The following is an 18,916-nucleotide window of genomic DNA, read 5'->3' as shown; positions in this document are numbered from 1 at the left end:
GCAAAGCGTTTTATCACATTGTATGAACAGTACTTTGCATATGTACGTTTCCAGTCACAGTCAGAGATCCAAGCCCATACAGTATATCTCAGAAGGTAACAGAAAGGACAAGAAAGGGTTACTCAGCTGCACAGATATTTCAGAAAATCCGAGATAAAAGACGTAATAAAAAAGGAAAAAAAAACAACCATAAAATTATAAAGCTTGTAAACAGACAATTGGAAATACTCTTTATTCATGGAAAAATATCATAAAAAAGTACCACTCTGAAGTAAAACTGCCTGAGTTTCCTTCATGCGCAGTTTTGAGGAGGAACACTTGAGCACAACGTCGAGTCCACCGATATCCACGTGGGTGAGCAGTAGGAAATGTCACCAGGGTGTCCTTGGTAGGGTGAACTGCTGTTGTGCTTGTCGCGTTTGAGGCAAATTTTAGATCATTTGGCACCAAAAGTATTTTGGCCTCGATGGGAAGAAAAGTTCATGATTCTAGGACTTCTGATGTGGGGTACGACATATTCATTGATCTCATTTGGATTGTAGAGATTTCTTAATTTCATTCACATCCATCTGGAATAAAAATGGAGCTAGGATTTAGATAATGTTTAGAGCAACAACTGTTTCTTCTATAGAGGGCACACTCAGCCAGCGCAAGGGACACTCTCAGCCGGCGCAAGGGACACTCTCAGCCGGCGCAAGTGGAACGCTCAGCAGGCATAAGGGCAATGCACTTCTGGCACAAGGAGAACGCTCTGCTAGCAAAAGGGGCACTGTTAGCTGGAACAAGGGGCACATTCAGCTGCCACATGGGGCACGACCTGTAGGCATATGGGGCACGACCTGTTGGCACATGTGGCACACACTGCTGGCACAAGGGGCACGCTCCACTGGTACAAAGGGGAGATTTCTTAGGGTACAAAAGGAACTACTCTTTACAACAAGGGGAAAGCTCTGTTGGTGCAAGTGTAATGGCCTTTAAGACAAGGAGCATGCTCTGCCATTATAAAGGGCATACTCCGCTGATAGAAGATGATTTCTCTGCTGATATAAGTGTAAAACGCTGCTGGTATTTGGGAAGTGTTCCATTTGTACAAGGGTCATACTCTGCTGGTTACAAAAAATAATGCAATACATTCCAAAGATAGATACTTATGTTAACAGGTATTACAGAAGAAGTGTTTTTTTTACCCACGCACCAAATTCCTTTTCCAAAGTCTAGGAAACCAATGATATAATGGCAGAGATTTATTAAAAAGTAAGTAAACGTTTTCTGAAAAATGTTATTTGTTTGTTCCTTTAATTGCCTGCAGATTGGTGAGGATCTTGGTGAGTGTCTTGGTCCTGAGACTGCTATCGATTACTAAAAGTCCCCTGGGATGTTGTCCCACCTATCAGCAGTCAAATGAAGGAAAAAAGACAACTCAATTTTCTTTACACCATTTTAATGAGGAAGTCTATGTTTGATGTACTACTAACAGGGCACTGATAATTTCAGATTTTTATCACCTCACCGGAGCCTGTTGTCATAGCACAACTACAGCATAAATTTCCAAACTACTATTTAGGAAGGGCTTCATGTCAAACATTGCATACCTGTAATCGTAGACGAATCTTCTTTTCCTCATCCAGCTCAGACAGTAATTGCTTTATTTCTTTTCTAAAATGAAAATACAAGAATAATGGAGTTTAATCTTCTGGGGCAAACTCATGTATACTAAAATATGGTTTAAATAGCAATAAAAAAAAAAATTAAAGTGACAACCAAATACTGCTCGGGGTAACCTGTGACGAGACCTGAGATTATATGTGCTCCATAGATGATTTATTTCACAGTCTTCTTTGCATATTCTGAATATGTCATATTAGATAGGCTGACAATAAAATGCCGCTCCCTATATCACTATGCAACTACCTGTTACTTATATTGGACACAGAAATAAATGTTCACCAGAAAAACAACAAATCTTCAGATGACAAATGCTCATTTGCATAGAAGCAACTATATACAAAACAGTCAGATGATGATGTGGACACACCATCCTGGGTTCCACATCGACCAACTTAATAATCCTGGTCCTACATATTTTTAAGCATAGAGCCTATCAATTTATTGCTTATGTATCAAGCAATATTACAAGACTAGTCTGGAGAGGATCTGAAAACTGATCTCACCCAATCGCAAGATGAGAGAGAGAGAGAGAATTTTTCTGTCCGCCAGAAATGATTTCAGTGTTAAATTTCCGCCTGACTTCATTCCTCCGGGCATGCGCACTTTAAAAATGCGGATCCTGCAGCACAAAAAACGTTACACGGTCCGTCCAGGCATTTCGGCGGACGCAAAAAAAATTGACGGATCCGCAAAAAAACGGATCCAACGGTAATACAAATCAATGTGGAGAAAAACGGATCCGCCAAAAAAAATGGGGGATCCGTTTTTTTGCAAAAACGGCGGATTTTGACTGATGGTCAAAAACGGAAGTGTGAAATAGGCCAAATACCCAAGGGGGCAGGTTTTGATGAGACATGGCAGTGACAGTCCACAAAAGGATTCCCCACTAATGGTGACTGAACTGGATCCCGAGGAGGAGATGCGAAGCAGTATACATCTCCAGAGACTCAAGCAAGCGAGAATCAACTAAACCAGGCAGCGGTATATTTATGTGCCTCCACTATATTCACACCTCGGTCAGTCCCTGATGTGCCACAGTTACATGTGTTACACCTAGCACCTTCTCTACTATGCCCGATACACCAGGCACCTTATTGCCGGTCTGGTGATATGTTCAGTGACTTTGCGACCTGCTTCAGACACAACATCACATAAGCCAAGTGACTCCACTCTACTATATTTCTTTTTACTCCATCCTTTTCTCGTGTTTAATATGGCACTGAATATAAAGAAGTTTGTGTTCCACTATCCACCCATTTAAATTATGAACTACTTTGCTGCTACCCATTGTTGGCAAATAGAGCTACAGATCATATAGATTATAATAAATCATAATTCACATTGTTTATCCACTTTTTTATATATTGTTCGGTTTTTACCTTCAGGCTATGCATTGCCTTACTATATACTGATATGTGGCGCCATCTTATGGCTAACTTTGATAATTTATTGTAATTTTTTTTAATCATATTGAGTGTTCATGTATTAATAAAGATATATATATTTTTAATATTTTTTGTATTTTGGTTCATTTTTACTTCTTGCTTCTATACGATTCAATATCAAGAAAGACCTAGTCTGTCCCAAATGGTTAAGCTCCACCACAGTGACGTCTGCAGTCACTACTATCAAGAAATCTATCCCCCTCTGTTCTCAGGTCTGAGTTATTCTAGACCAGTGTTCCCCAACCTTTCTTACCTTTAGAATCATATTCAGCTCTGGGAGAGGGTCGTGAGTTACATTGAGGACCCCCCACTAGTGACATACAGATCCCGCTCCCAACCCACAGTAGCTACACTCAGAGGCCCCATTACTTGTATAATAACAGATAAAAATTCCCCACAGAAATCACACATAGGCAGTACACTTACATTCAGGGGTTCCCACCTCACCCCCATTTTTTATTCTTAAATCAGGCACTCCTACCACACTATTGCATCTAGCTTCAAACAACCCTATATCTAGCAGTATCATCTTATCTCCAGTTTACCAGACTTAATTTATCTCTCCAATTCTTAAAGGGGTTGTCCACTACTAGGACAACCCCTCCTCCTCTGAATGTTTGCCTCTATTAAAAACACCTATACTTAGCTCCTGTGCAGGCTGTGTTCCAGTGGTATCATCACTCAAGTTCTGGGGCTCCCATGCAGTTGTTATGCCACGTAACCTGTGCGCCCAATCAGTGCCGGCATCACTTTCCTCTCCTTCGGAAGTATAAGTAATGAGAAGAAACTGAGAGCTGCGGCTGACCGCTCACTTCCTCTTGATTACTTATACGTCTAAAGGCAAGGCAAGTAATGACAGCACTGATTGGGCGCATGGCTCTTGTGACATGACATAACCTCACGAGAGCTCTGGGAGCGCGTGTGCTGAAACCGCTGGAATGGTGCCGGCACAGGAGGTGAATATAGGTGTTTTTCTTTTAAAGAGGGCAAACATTCAGCGTAGTAGTGGACAACCTCTTGAAGTCAGTATATGTGCATCTAGATCTGCTCTCCTGTATGGGGCTACTCAACAAGGTCGGAAACTAGAGACCTGCTCTTCATATCTGTTTGTTAATCATGGTGCTAATGCAACAAGTTGACACACAGCCGCGAGCCACACATCATAGGACCGCGAGCCACAGGTTGGGGAGCCCTTTTCTAGACCTTGTACTGTACAAGGTCTAATTCTCTCTTTTTCTCTTCTGTCTAGGGGCACTGTCCCAATGGTATAGATGCCCAGAGGATCTCACTATATACGTGCAGCAGAAAGATGGATATATTCACGCAACTTGCAAACTGAGATGTACTAATTGTAAAAAACACAAAAGTATAGTCATGTAGTCAGACAGTCTGAAGCTTTATTCTGTCTTATCAAAAACAGCATCCCAACACATTTCTTTTAATTCTGGAAGCTAATAGTAAATGGGCCAGGTACAGTATATGGGTGTACATTTGCACACTGTACCTTTAGATCCATCTAAAGAAAAGAAGGTCAGCCCATTTTCTGAACGTATACGTAAATTAACTGCTTATGTGCTGGATGAAGTCTTATAACATCGATTAGAGACTATTACAGACTGTTAGATGAGGGAGAATAGCTTTTGTTAATTACTTCCTATTCTCTGATAAATTGACATTTTGGAACATAATTGCAGATTTGTTTTTTGTTTGTTGCAGAGTCTTATTTTAGCCAGAAGAAAATCACTGACTGACAATTGCCGCGTCTCTTAGCACTCATATGATGAAAATAAGCTCCGACTGACTTCACTGTCAGAGAAAACATAGTATGCATTAATTATTAAGGCGATGAAATAAACAATACTACATAAATAATACAATGTATCATGACATTTTAAGAGCTTATTTCATCAGGAAAACCAGTTAGATAAGAACCTCCAGGAAACCTCTTTTATGAGCCCTGAGAAGCAGTGGTTTCCATCTTGTGAACTTGGGTGGCTATGTCTGACATGGAAGCCATTAGTTTGGTTTGCACATTATACAAAGCCATCCATGACATATTTGAAACTTTACACAAAAATAATAAATCAGAGCAAGTCCTTAAATTCTCGGTTGCTGGCATCTCGCATAATAAAGCTTACTTTTGCTGGTCCTTCATTGTCTCAATGATGCTTCGAAGCTCCTTGACCTGTGCCTGCAGCTCTTCTAGTGATGACTGGCCATGTTCAACTTTATGTCTTGCATCGGAGCTACCAAAGGACGGAGAGTTTGACCTGTGACTACTTGAGGTGACAGAGTGAAATGCTGATGGGGCTCCAGGAGCGCCGTGTGAGAAACTAACACTTGAAATCAAGCCTCCTGGTTTCGGGGGCAATGCAGCTCTGTTGTCTGGTACCTAAAAGACAGGAAATAATAATTTTATGTAGATATTCAGTTTATTACTATTATCCACATCAACAGAACACAATCCGCACAGCAAGAAACCTGGGTTCTCCACACAGGTGTATGCAACTTACAAGTATTCACTTATTAGCGGCTATCAGTCCAAAGAAATCCGGGTGCATCTCCAATAAGACCAACAATCAGAATCCAGAAATGAGAAGAAGAATAGCGGATGCCACTCACCGGTAAAATTCACCTTTTATTTCCATAACTAAAACATATTTTGTTGTGGTTGTGCGTAACGGCCGTCATCTCATGCACTCCCGCTCCCATTCTCCTGACAAACATGTTTTAATTGTGGAAATAAAAGGTGAATTTTACTGGTGAGTGGCATCCGCTATTCTTCTTCTCATTTCTTGATTATTATTATTATTATTATAAGGACACGTAGTAATCATAAAGAAATTTCTCCCACATGCTGGTAAATCATTGTATAAATACGGCCGTAATATGTGTGCTATTAGCTAGTCTTTCATTATTGAAAGATGTTGAGAAAAGTGCAGACACAATTACAGCTCGGCGTCAGTCAAATCTCTGATTAAATAGGAAAAAACACCCACAAAAAAAAGCTTTCATTCAATATTATAATGTATACAGTGACCATCACAGATGTTACAGAACTGACTTGGCTAATGTAGCACAAGCTATCTGTTCGTTAGGTGATAAATGTAAGATTACTGGGGGTCTGTTCATTGGAACCTCCATCAATTGCAAGAACAGGGGTCTTATTTCTGCCATGTGCAGCGGTAGTGAACTACAGCATGTGACCACTATTCCATTCATTTCTATGGGTTTGTGGAACAGCAGTAAGTGCGGCCTACTGTCTCATAGGCAGTCAACAGAGCGGTTGTCCACAAGCCCTAATGCTCCATTCACATGTGAAATACAGTCCTCAGGATCGGTGGGACTCCCAGCAGTTTGACCCTGAATCATCATATAATAATCACTTATTGTTTGTAGGATAATCCCTTTGAAGGGGTTGTCCCAACTTAGCACTTTCAGATGTCAGTGTGTCTGGTAAGTGTGGTGACAGTTTTCACACACACCGAAGACACTTACACAAGCAGGACCGTGTGTTCGTGAGCAAAACTTGCTGATATGTCAGGTTTTTTTTACCAGCAGCACAGGCAGCAAAACGTATTGCACACGGGCATACAGATGACACACGGGGATGTGTTGTGAATTCGCTTTCTGGCCTACCTCTGGTTACTGCTGAAGGTGGTGGAGCTGGTCAGGTTGACAGAGGGGTTGCGAGTTCTCTTTCTGGGCTCCCTCTGGTGGTTACTGGAGCTAATCTGATTAACAGAGGCTTGCCACCTGATAATGAGTACGACGATTGGAGATCTGGGGTTTCAGACTGGATTTAAGACAGTCGACTCCCTCTATCCCTGCTGGTGATTTTTTCCTGCCTCCTGAGGTCTTAGTTTCCAGCTCAGTCCCTGCATGCTCAGCTAAGTGTTCTTTTGCTATTCTGTTCACATTTGATCTGGTTTTGTCTATTTCAGTTGTGTGTGGGTCAGCCAGCTCCGGCTGGGGCTGTACTGAATCACCATCCATATGTTACTGCTTGTGCCAGTTTGCTTTTGTCCCTTATTAGATTGGCCTCTTTTTGCTCTGCTTTCAGAATATACCAGAGTGCTGATATAGTTGGCAAAGTCGTGCGACTTCAGTATTTTTGCATCAGACGTGTTGGACCTTTTTGCAGGGTTTTTTGCGTGATTGCAGACAGTGTATTTCCTTTCCTGTCCTGTCTAGTCAGTGTGGACCCCATCGTTTGCTCAGTCTATTTTCCTACCTGCGTTTGTGTTTTCATCTTGTCTCACTGATAATATATGTTTGGGGGCTATCTATTCCTTTGGGGTCTGCTCTGGGGCAGTTTAGATTTCCCCTTTCTTGCTTTAGGCTTAGTTAGCTCTCCGGCTGTGCCGAGGCGTCTAGGATCATCATAGGCACTCTCCACGGCTACTGCTAGTTGTGTGGATAGGATCAGGGGTCTGCAATCCGCTCAGTTACCAACCTCTCTGGTTTTCTGTGGCTTAGTTTGGGCTTGCTCTCCTCCTCGGTGACCCAGTCATAACAGGGATGTCATCAGTGTGACACACACCGCCGCCTAAGCAGCGGTACAGTTAGCACTGTTCCCCGGTGTTAGGTGCTGAAGACGGCTCTCATCATTCTTCCCTGTTCTGACGGCGAACAGTGCGAGCAGGGGAGAATGATGAGAGTTATATTCAACTGATAACCGAGACAGCAGTTGGTGGCTGATGGGACTATTACTCCCATCAGCCTACACCTGCTGCCACTAATACCAGTAAGAGCAGGTGGCGGCTGATGAGAGTATTCATCACCCTCTGCCTGCGCGATAAATAAATAAAAATCCGGCGTGTGTTCCCCTATATTTTCTATAACCAGCCAGGCAAAACTGACAGCTTGGGGCACAACCCTCAGCTGTCAGCAAGGCCGGTTATCAAGGATACAGTGGTTCCCACGCTGTTTTTTTTAAATTATTTAAACAAATAACTTAAACAGTGTGGGGTCCCCTCGTTTTTTGACAACCAGGCAAGCTAAAGCTGACAGCTGGGGGCTGGTATTCTCAGGCTGGTAAGGGGTCATGGATATTGACCCCTCCAGCCTAAAAATAGCAACCGCAGCAGCCCATAAAAGGCACATCTATTTTATGCACCAATTCTGGCGCTTGGCCCAGCTCTTCCCATTTGCCCTGTAGTGGTGGAAAGTGGAGTAATATTTGTGGGGTTGATATCACCTTTGTAATTTCTGGTGACATCAAGCCCACGGCTCAGTAATGGAGAGGTGTCTATAAGACACTTTAAGAGCATTTTATTGCTGCACTATTCAATTTCTATGGGTCTGCCAGAGTCCCACAGACAATGAAAGGATTGGTGCTGCACATTGTTCAGTCATCACTCTATTCAAAAGGGCACTTTAGAGCCCATATTTTGGGATTGTGGTAATCACAGTAGTGGGACCTAAAGCAATCTGCAGTAGAGATGATCAAAAAGATTTGCGATATCCTTGTTCAAAAGCCACTTCAGTAGTCACTGGTCACCGGAGCCCTGTGAACCTCCTTTTAACTGCCAGAATTTCTGATGCCTGTTCTGATCGTCCAGCATGTCATGTGTGCGTTGCACCAGAACAATGATAGTGAGCCACGCCTATGAATCAGAAGAAGCGCTGTGAATAGCAGCAGGCAGAAGGAGGGTCACTGGGCTCCGGTCTGGCAGCCATGGACTAACAATATGGCAGTTAGACTAGGGTCCTATGAATTTTTTTGGAATTTTTAAATCAGCAGATTATTATCTATTCTATGTATGGGTGACTACTGTGTCAAATTGTACAATACCTTAAAGGGAACAATCTATGATAAACTGGTAAAAATGTTCTAGAATTTTTTTTTCCCACAACTACTTATTTAGGTTTTATAAGGGAAGAAAATACACCCTAGGGACCATCAGCACAAAAGGAAATAGGGTAGTAGCCATAGTAGACAGATATATTGCTAAACTCCCCTATAAGCATGGATCATCTACACCTTTCCTCCGTAGTAAGATCCCCCATATAACCATGTACCCAGATACAGTATGTTCTAGTACGGCATATCAGAGATTTACTTCTAACCCTCCCAATCCTAATTGTATTGATCCACAACACAGCGCACGCTCTCCTTACTTACTTGTGATGTAAGACTACGTGGGGCTTTCTTGGATGTGTCTATAGTTCTCTGTGACAGGTGATTGATATCATCCTTGTCATCTTCTGGACTTGGAGAGTCAAAGAAATCAGGACTAGAAAGGGAGGACTACAAAAGAACGTAGAGAATAAAAGTACACTGAAGGTAACAATTTTTCCTACATGACAAGAAGATGTGTAATAGGACAGCCATCTCCATTCTTACGAGTGCAGCTATAAAGAGACTCTTTAGTGAAAATGAATGGACTAGAGAACAACACTAAGTGCTGTGTTGCGCTTTTTTATAATAGTCTAGCCCTTGGGACCATTTGAGTTTCCTTCATCTCCATCTTCCTTCTTATTTTCACAGCATTAAGGCATCTTTACTCATGAGAAGAAGTTACATTAGTTGAAAACTACAGCCATTTATACATTGACCTGCTTGGTTCAGGAGAGTGCCTACTGTTTGCCTTATAAATAGGACAAGCAGGATAATTAGAAGAATGTTTAAGGGTAGCGTAAGGTGTATCACTGCAGCTCTCCTATTCTGTAGAGTACTAATAATCATTAAACTATAGGCTGTCCCTAGTCGTTTAGTAATTTTTGAATAAGAACTCTGGCACATACATACCGATGTCAGAGATTGGGAAGGTGGACGTCTCCCGCTGGATTTAGGCCTTGAAGCAGTAGGATGACTAAGTTTCTCTCCAGTTGACACAAGGGAATCAAAGCCTTCAACATCTAAAATATAAAATACAGATATGGCAACATCTAGGTAGGCAACAAACCTATCAATTAGGTTAAATCTCTACATCCACTACATCTGGCAATCCGCTAGTTATGTTTGCCTAAGGCAATGTGCACTCGTTGTGGATTTGTTGCGTTTCCGCAGCATTTTCTCCACGCATTGTGCACATGCTGCAGAAATTTCCGTCCTTATTTGCATCGTTTTATTTTCCGCAGCCTGTCAATTCATTTTGAGGATCTGCATAGATTCTGCACCCATTGACTTCCATTGAGTCAGTCAAATCCGCAGCAAAACCGCAGGTGTAAAAAGGTTTGCAGATTTGCTGCGGATGTGCTGACAAAAATGCTGCAGAAAAGGAAATGATGTCAGAAGGAGGAAGAGTGTGTGGGGGGAGAATATGTGTGTGTAAATTATAGTAAATTAGAAAGTTGCTGGTTTTTACAAGCACTTTAGAATTATATCTGTCTTTGAAGATAGGAATAACCCTTAAAATTGATAGAATTTCATACCCTTGGTTGATGCTATATTTTAAAACATTATTAAAGGGTTTATTACTGCACGAGCGCATTCATTAATATGTACAGTAGAGCAAACCAAAAATTCTAATCTAATATATAAAGCTCAAAGTGTGTATGTATGTGTGTATGTATGTGTGTGTGTGTGTGTATGTCCGGGATAGGCATCCGCACAGTCGCAGCTACAGCCACAAAATTTGGCACAGTCACACGTCTGGACCCCGAGAGCGTCCTAAGCTATGTTGTGAGACGAAATTTTAACCCCGCGCGTTCCAATTCACCAAACAATTTTGCCCCTATCTACATACTGGGGGAAAAAGTGTGTGCGCGTCAAGCCCCGCCCCTCATTGTGATGTCACAATGCCCCTAATTTGCATACTGGGGAAGGAGTGTGTGTGTATCAAGCCCCGCCCCTCAATATGATGTCACAATGGTTGCCATGGCGACGCTGATGTCATCAAAGGTTGCAAGCCCTGCCGCCGCTCATTATGATGTCATAATGGTTGACTATGGAATGGAGGATGTGTGATGAGTATATGGGCACCGGACTATGGGATGGAGGATATGTATGGTGGGTATATGGGCATGGGACTATAGGATGGAGGATGTGTGATGGGTATATGGGCACTGGACTATAGGATAGAGGATATGTTTGACGGGTATATGGGCATGGGACTATGGGATGGCGGATATGTATATGGGCACAGGACTATGGGATGGAGGATGTGTGATGGGTATATGGGCACTGGACTATAGGATGGAGGATATGTATAATGGGTATATGGGCACGGGACTATGGGATGGAGGATAAGTATGATGGGTATATGGGCATGGGACTATGAGATGAAGAATGTGTGATGGGTATATGGGCACTCGACTATGTGATGACGAATATGTATGATGGGTAGATGGGTATGGGACTATGGGATGGAGGATGTGTGATGGGTATATCGGCACTCGACTATGGGATGGAGGATATGTATGATGGGTATATGGGCACGGGCCTATGGGATCGTGGATATGTATGATGGGTATATGGGCACGGGACTATGGGATGGAGGATAATTTTCTATAACTAACCACAGTTAGTTACTATGCCCGGGCAGCGCCGGGCTCTTCAGCTAGTATATATATATTTTTTTAAATTCGTTTATTAAACTTCGAAACAAGAAAAGGATGTAATGTACAAACAAAAATATTTGCTTGTGGTTATGAACATTGTACAGAGCATACACATTACTGTCTTTTTGTTAAATACTAAACAAAAATTGAACACTTGTATTAATATACGGGTAATATATGCATAATCCCCCAAGCATATACAATGACCAACAGGCTATACATTATGAGCATGTACATCAATCATATCTCACAGGCCTTTATTTTGTCGTTTAGATTATAAGTTCCTAAACTAAACTACAACTACGTCAACTATTTACTAATTCGCAGCCTACTATCTTGCACTATATTGTCTCACATGCAATGTCTCCATTCTACAAAGTAAGATGAGAAGAATTCCACTTCTCCCAGATCTTTTCAAATTTGCCCAGGCATCCCCTGTTCTGATATAATGTGCGCTCGTATGGAACAATCGTATTTACCAAGTCAATCCAGGTTCTAAGGGAGGGACATGAATTACCCATCCACCGTAGTGCCAATACGTTCCGTGCCATAAACAGCGTTTCACGTAGAAAAATCCCAACATGGTGACCCCAAACCTCCTCCTCCCATACCCCAAACAAGCAGACCAGTGGTTCAAGAGGGACAGGAGCTTGCACCAGTGATAACAAAAATAGCGTCACCTCTTTCCAGTACTGTAGGGTAATGGGACATTGCCATATCATGTGAATAAAGTCTGCATCTGGTGAGTGACATCGCAAGCATTCTGATGATTGGAATCGACCCATCTTAAAAAGTCGTGTCGGAGTCAAATATGATTGGTTTATTATATACAACTGTATCATTCTATTATTAATAGATGGTGATACTCCGATCGGAGACTCCAGGATCTCTTCCCACTCCTCTCCCTGCGTATTAGGGATGAGTCCCACTTCCCTTTAACAGAGCTTATGGCAGATTCTGCTCCCACTGACAGCATGTACGTATATAAATAGGAGATAAGGCCCTGGGGACCCTGTGATTTAAGGATTCCTATCAAAGGTAGGGCCGAAATGGCACAGCCCACACCTATGCTCCTTATGTGCGACTGAAGAGCAGATCTTAGTTGTAAATAGCGGAAAAATTGAGATCTCGGGACATCATGTTTAGCCTGTATCTGCTCGAAAGACATTAAGGTCCCATGATCATACAAGTCTCCTATCAAGGAGACATTATGTTGAGTCCAAAAATCAGTGGACGGGTTACTTAGTAATACCGGAAAATAGGCATTTTTCCACAGGGGCATTTCAGCTATGATGTCCCTATATCCAATCACTTTCTTAATTTGCCTCCATACTAATCGTGCCACACGGAGCAGGGGCAGTAAACGAGGGACACTAGGCCTCTCCAACTCCAGGAAACCCAGTGGGCAATCAGTTCTTGCAGCGTGAAGCAAGTGACTTTCAGAATTAGGGAGATAATTACCCGGCATCCATTTACTTAGGGCTTTAGCCTGTCCAGCCAAATAATATAGGAAGAAATCTGGTAGCGCCGCCCCACCTCCCATTTTAGGCCTCTGAAGAGTGGACAATTTAAGTTTGGGTCTGGTTTTCCCCCATATAAAAGATGTGACCTGGGAATTAAGATTCACAAAAAAGGACTTGGGTACCATTACAGCACTGTGCTGAAGGGAGTAGCTAAGTTTGGGAAGTAACATCATTTTAATCAAGTTGATGCGCCCGGCCACAGACAGCGGTAATTTGCTCCAGGTTGCAAATTTACTTCTAACCAGTTCCAGCAATGGGTAGATATTAAGTTGTAAGTCGAGGGTGCTGTTATGGGATACATGAACGCCCAGGTATTTAAAGCTAGATACAATAGACAACGAGGAGAGAGCCTCAAGTCGGGGAATCGGGGCATGGGATAGGGGTAACAAGGCAGACTTTTCACAATTTATATATAAGTCCGAATATTTACTGAACCTATCTATGTTGGCAATCACTTGAGGCAAAGTTTCCTCCGCCTCGTCCATAAATATCACCATATCATTTGAGTATAAACCTATGGTATCTACCCGACCCGCTATATCTTTACCCCTAATGCCAGGGGAGGACCTTATACGTATTGCCAATGCCTCAATCTCAAGGGTGAAGAGGGCCGGGGAAAGAGTGCACCCCTGACGGGTCCCCCTGTGTAATGAAAAGGGCTCAGATATGGAATTGTTCATAATAATACGGGCTTTAGGTTTCATATATAGTAATTTAACCCATTTTATAAAGTTATCACCAAAGCCATACCTCTGTAGGCATGCGGAGAGGAAAGGCCACTCAAGTCAAAAGCCTTGGCGGCATCTAACGATGCCAGTGCCCATTTTTTGTCTTGCATTAGAGAACTATATTGGACTATTGACTGGACTCGTCTGGTATCAATTGAAGTGCTCTTACCAGGCATAAAGCCTGTCTGGTCAGGATATATAAGGTTCAGTATAATCGAATTTAATCTGGTGGTGAGAACCTTAGTAAAGATTTTATAGTCCACATTTACTAACGATATGGGACGACAGGAACCACATTACAAAGGGTCCTTCTCCTCCTTCCTAAGCACTATGATATAAGCCTCATAAAAGGATTCAGGCATAGATTCCCCCACCCATATTCCCCGAAAGACCTTTATCAGAAAAAGCGTTAATATGTCTCGGTATTTCCTATACAATTCAATAGGGAACCCGTCCGGCCCAGGGGCCTTCCCAGAGGCCATGTCCGTTATGGCATTCTCTATCTCCTCCACAGTGAATTCAACGTCCATAAAGGCTCGCTGACCAGAATCTAAGGTAGGGAATGTTACATCTGACAAGTAATCCAGACACTCCAAATTATCAGAGCCACTCTTAGATTCATATAATGACTTATAATAATCATAAAAGCAGCCAAGAATCTCCTCAGTTGAAGACACCAACGAATCATTTGACTTACGGATCTGTAATATTGTATTAGAAGTATTATGTTGGCGCACCAGATAGGCCAAAAGTTTACTTGTTTGATTTCCCAGATCAAAATAAGACTGGCGAGCAAAGAATAATTTGCGCTTAGACTTAGTGTCTATATGCTGGGTGTATAACCCGCTGGGCAGCCAATCACTCAATCAATCCTATTGCCATTAATTTGATTAGATATGTATGCAGCCTGTGAATCCTTCAATCGCTGTTCCACCACATCATCCTCTCTTGAGGTTACCCGCTTAATATAAGAAATTGTGGAGGACAAGCAGCCCCTCAGATATGCCTTAAGGGCATCCCAAAATAAATTAATATCCTGAGGTTCCTGGTGGGACAAAATGAAACAATGCAGTTGATCGATTGTTCTATTGGGGGTTACTACCAGTTTCAGCCAGAAATGGTTCAACTTTAAAAACATCCTGTTATTTAATTGCCCGTACTTAAGTTTGAGGATGACTGGGCTATAGTCTGAGATCCCTCTACTGCCATGCTCCACACTATCCATCCACATTGCCAGACCACTGGTTCCGAATATGTAATCTATGCGCGATAGGGAGTGCCTAGTGGATGAGTGGCAGGTATACTCTCTCAACTCAGGGTGCAGCACTCTCCACAAATCCAGCCACCTGCTGCCCTCCATAAATAGCGACAGTTGGGTTGCTGTCGGCGAAGGAACCCCCCCAGCTACTCCGTCATCCAATCTCAATTTATCAAGACGATTGTTCATAACCATATTGAAGTCCCCCATACAGATAACATCCGCGTCCGGATAATTTAGGGCGAAACTCATCGCCTTCTGGAGAATGGACATATTAGCCGGAGGCGGATTATAAACACATAAAATCACATATTTCCTGGTATTTATCGATGCATATACGAAGACAAAACGACCCTCAGGATCCCTCTGGGTCTCCCTGGCTTCCCATCTAACATAATAATAATAATATAATAATAAATTTTATTTTTATAGCGCCGACATATTCCGCAGCACTTTACATTTCAGAGGGGATTTGTACAGACCATAGACATTACAGCATAACAATAATCACATACAGTAGATTATAACAAATAACAAGAGGAGTGAGGGCCCTGCTCGCAAGCTTACAGTCTATGAGGAAAGAGGTAGACACGAAAGGTGGGTGGTAACAGTTGCTCTGATTGTATGGACCAGCCATAATGTTAAGTGTGTAACAGTACAGACACAGAGGGCTAATGGATGCATAAAGCATGTGGGAACATGATGCTGGGAACCTGGTTATGGTAAAACTTTTGGCTCTGCCACACAGGGATAGGTTAGGTTAATGTGTTGAGGCGATAGGCCAGTCTGAATAAATGCGTTTTCAGGACAAGCTTAAAATTGTGGGGATTGGGGACTAATCGTATTGACCTGGGAAGTGCATTCCAAAGAATTGGCGCGGCACGTGTAAAGTCTTGGAGACGGGAGTGGGAGGTTCTGACTATTGAGGATACTAACCTCAGGTCATCAGCAGAACGGAGGGCGCGGGTAGGGTGGTATACTGAAACAAGGGAGGAGATGTAGGGTGGTGCTGAGCCATGGAGGGCTTTGTGGGTGAGGGTAATAAGTTTATACTGAATTCTGGAGTGGATGGGTAGCCAGTGTAATGACTGGCACAAGGCAGAGGCATCGGTGTAACGATTGGTGAGGAATATGATCCTGGCTGCAGCATTCAAGACAGATTGGAGAGGGGAGAGTTTGGTAAGAGGGAGACCGATTAGAAGAGAGTTACAATAGTCGAGACGAGAATGAATAAGAGAAACAGTAAGAGTTTTTGCAGAGTCAAAAGTAAGAAAAGGTCGAATTCTAGAAATGTTTTTGAGGTGCAGATGACAAGAGCGAGCCAGTGATCGAATGTGGGGGGCAAAGGAAAGCTCGGAATCAAGTATGACCCCAAGACAGCGGGCATGTTGCTGGGGAGTAATAGTGGAACCACACACAGAAATAGCAATGTCGGGTATAGGTACATTAGTAGCGGGAGGAAACACCAGGAGTTCAGTCTTTGACAGGTTCAGTTTCAGATATAGTGAGGACATGATATTAGACACAGCGTTTAGACAATCGCCAGTGTTTTCTAGAAAGGCTGGCGTGATGTCAGGAGAAGAAGCGTATAATTGGGTGTCATCAGCATAGAGATGGTACTGGAAACCAAATCTACTGATTGTTTGACCAATAGGGGCAGTGTACAAGGAGAAGAGGAGGGGGCCTAGAACCGATCCTTGAGGAACCCCAACAGTAAGGGGAAGGTGAGAGGAGGAGGAACCGGCAAAAGAAACAGTAAAGGAGCGGTCGGAGAGATAGGAGGAGAACCAGGAGAGAACGGTGTCCTTGAGGCCAATGGAATGGAGCATAGTGAGGAGGAGCTGATGATCCACAGTGTCGAATGCTGCAGAGAGATCCAAGAGAATTAGCATGGAGTAATGACCATTTGATTTAGCTGTTAGCAGATCATTAGAGACTTTAGTGAGGGCAGTTTCAGTGGAGTGTAAAGAACGGAAACCGGATTGGAGAGGGTCGAGAACAGAGTTTTCTGAGAGATAGCGGATAAGTCGGGAGTGGACCAGGCGTTCCAGGAGTTTAGAGATGAAGGGAAGATTAGAGACAGGTCTATAGTTAGCGGCACAGTTTTGGTCGAGGGATGGTTTTTTAAGTAGTGGATGTATGATGGCATGCTTAAATGAGGAGGGAAAAATACCAGAAGAGAGAGAGAGGTTAAATATTTTAGTTAGGTATTTTTAGGTTAGGTACATCTCTATGTACCAACAGTGAAACCCCTCTCGAGTAACTAGTATGGAATGCATGAACAGACCATTGTACCCAAGGCTTCTGCACGCACCGGGCTGTATCCCTGGTCAGATGCGTCTCCACCAAGGCCACAATGTGAGGGTGGTAATGTCTAATCTGCGAGAAGACTTTGATCTTTTTCCGGGGGGTTTTTATACCTCTCACATTCCATGTCATACATATCATCTCAGACCCCATATTTACTCCGCTGGATATGGCCTACATCAGTACCCGGGTAAAATTTAGAGACACCACACATAAACTGAAATTGCTGCTGGCTGCGAATTATACCTAGGAAACAAATAAAACCCACTATAAAAAAAACATCAAAGTGGAAAAACAAACAATACGGGAGCAAAGTGCTGCTCTCCCATCACGAAATAAACACGGGGAAACCATCACTGAGCTCAGTGTCCGGTATTGTTGGTAATCCGGACATCCGTGGAAAAAGCTCCAATCAAATCATCAATAAAAAGAATTCTGATTAACAGTAGAAACGTTAGGATTCCTTCGCAGCAGACCCGCTGTGGGACCGCAACCACTCAGCCGCCTCCGCCGGATCCGTAAAAAATATAGAAGAACCTTCGTGGACCACCCGGAGCCTGGCCGGATAGATCATTGAGAACACGACATTCCTCTCCCGGAGCCGCTTCTTGACTTCCATGAATTGTGCTCGTTGTTTCTGAAGTTCCATGGAAAAATCCGGAAAAATTGAGATCGTGGCATTGTTGAACTTGATGGGACTTTTTTGTCGAGCTAGACGTAGAATCGCATCCCTGTCCCTGTAATTGAGAAGACGTGCCAAAAAAGGTCTAGGTGGGGCTCCAGGAGGAAGAGGTCTTGTATGGACCCTATGAGCCCTTTCCACAGCAAATGTTGGGGAGAATTCGTCACCCAAAGAAGTTTTGAGCCAATCTTCTAGAAACTGTTCCAGATGTTGACCTTCCGAACGTTCCGGCAGACCAATAACTCGGATGTTATTCCGACGCATTCTATTCTCCAGGTCATCTGCTTTTTGCCTCCATGCGTTCATCGAGCCCGCCGCTTTCGTAAGCTTGGCTTCCATGGGTGGGATGGTGTCCTCTACCTTGGACACCCGTGTCTCCACCTCCGTAATGCGCCCTTTCATGGCCTGCATATCTTGTCGAAGACGCCCCACCTCGGTATACACGTCCTCTATTTTCCCCATCAGCGATATCCTAGTTAAGGAGATGGCCTGCATCAGTTGCTCAGATGCTTGCTTGAGGGTTAATTCCTCCTGCTCACTCTCCTCTTCACTCTCAGAGGGACGGTTTTTACGTTGAGTCTGTGAGGGGTTATTTCTGAGGGATCGTGTAGTATCAGAATGGTCAGGTCTAGCAAACTCTTTCAGTTTTTCAGCTGCTCCTGCCTCCTTGGAGCGGTTCATTTTCAATAGCAATATGGCACAGCCGGGTAACAAATGGTATGTCCAGGGGACTCTCAGGTCCAAATTATGAGCACAGCAGTGCTATAATATAATGATAGCAAGTGTCCTAGGGGCAG

General features: G+C 43.1%; 1 protein-coding gene across 4 annotated transcripts in view; it reads right to left on the bottom strand.

Moving 5' to 3' along the window:
- Window positions 1-217: 217 nt before the first annotated feature.
- Window positions 218-18,916, bottom strand: part of SH3KBP1 (SH3 domain containing kinase binding protein 1) — a 585,247-nt gene continuing 566,548 nt past the window's right edge. For 3 of the 4 annotated variants that reach the window (XM_073565873.1, XM_073565875.1, XM_073565876.1), the window contains 5 exons: window positions 9,868-9,977; window positions 9,241-9,366; window positions 5,252-5,505; window positions 1,593-1,656; window positions 218-569 (listed from right to left, as the gene is read on the bottom strand). In XM_073565873.1, coding sequence (XP_073421974.1) covers window positions 528-569; window positions 1,593-1,656; window positions 5,252-5,505; window positions 9,241-9,366; window positions 9,868-9,977 — 596 coding nt within the window. In that variant the 3' untranslated portion in view covers window positions 218-527. The remainder of the gene's footprint in view (window positions 570-1,592; window positions 1,657-5,251; window positions 5,506-9,240; window positions 9,367-9,867; window positions 9,978-18,916) is intronic. The other variant, XM_073565874.1, reaches the window with a different exon arrangement.

This window comes from Dendrobates tinctorius, unplaced genomic scaffold (assembly GCF_039654945.1).
Source record: "Dendrobates tinctorius isolate UK_male_01 unplaced genomic scaffold, ASM3965494v1 ptg000016l, whole genome shotgun sequence".
Taxonomy (NCBI): Eukaryota; Metazoa; Chordata; class Amphibia; order Anura; family Dendrobatidae; genus Dendrobates; species Dendrobates tinctorius.
Note: the sequence above shows the minus strand (reverse complement) of the source record. Positions and strands in the feature narration are given on the sequence as shown.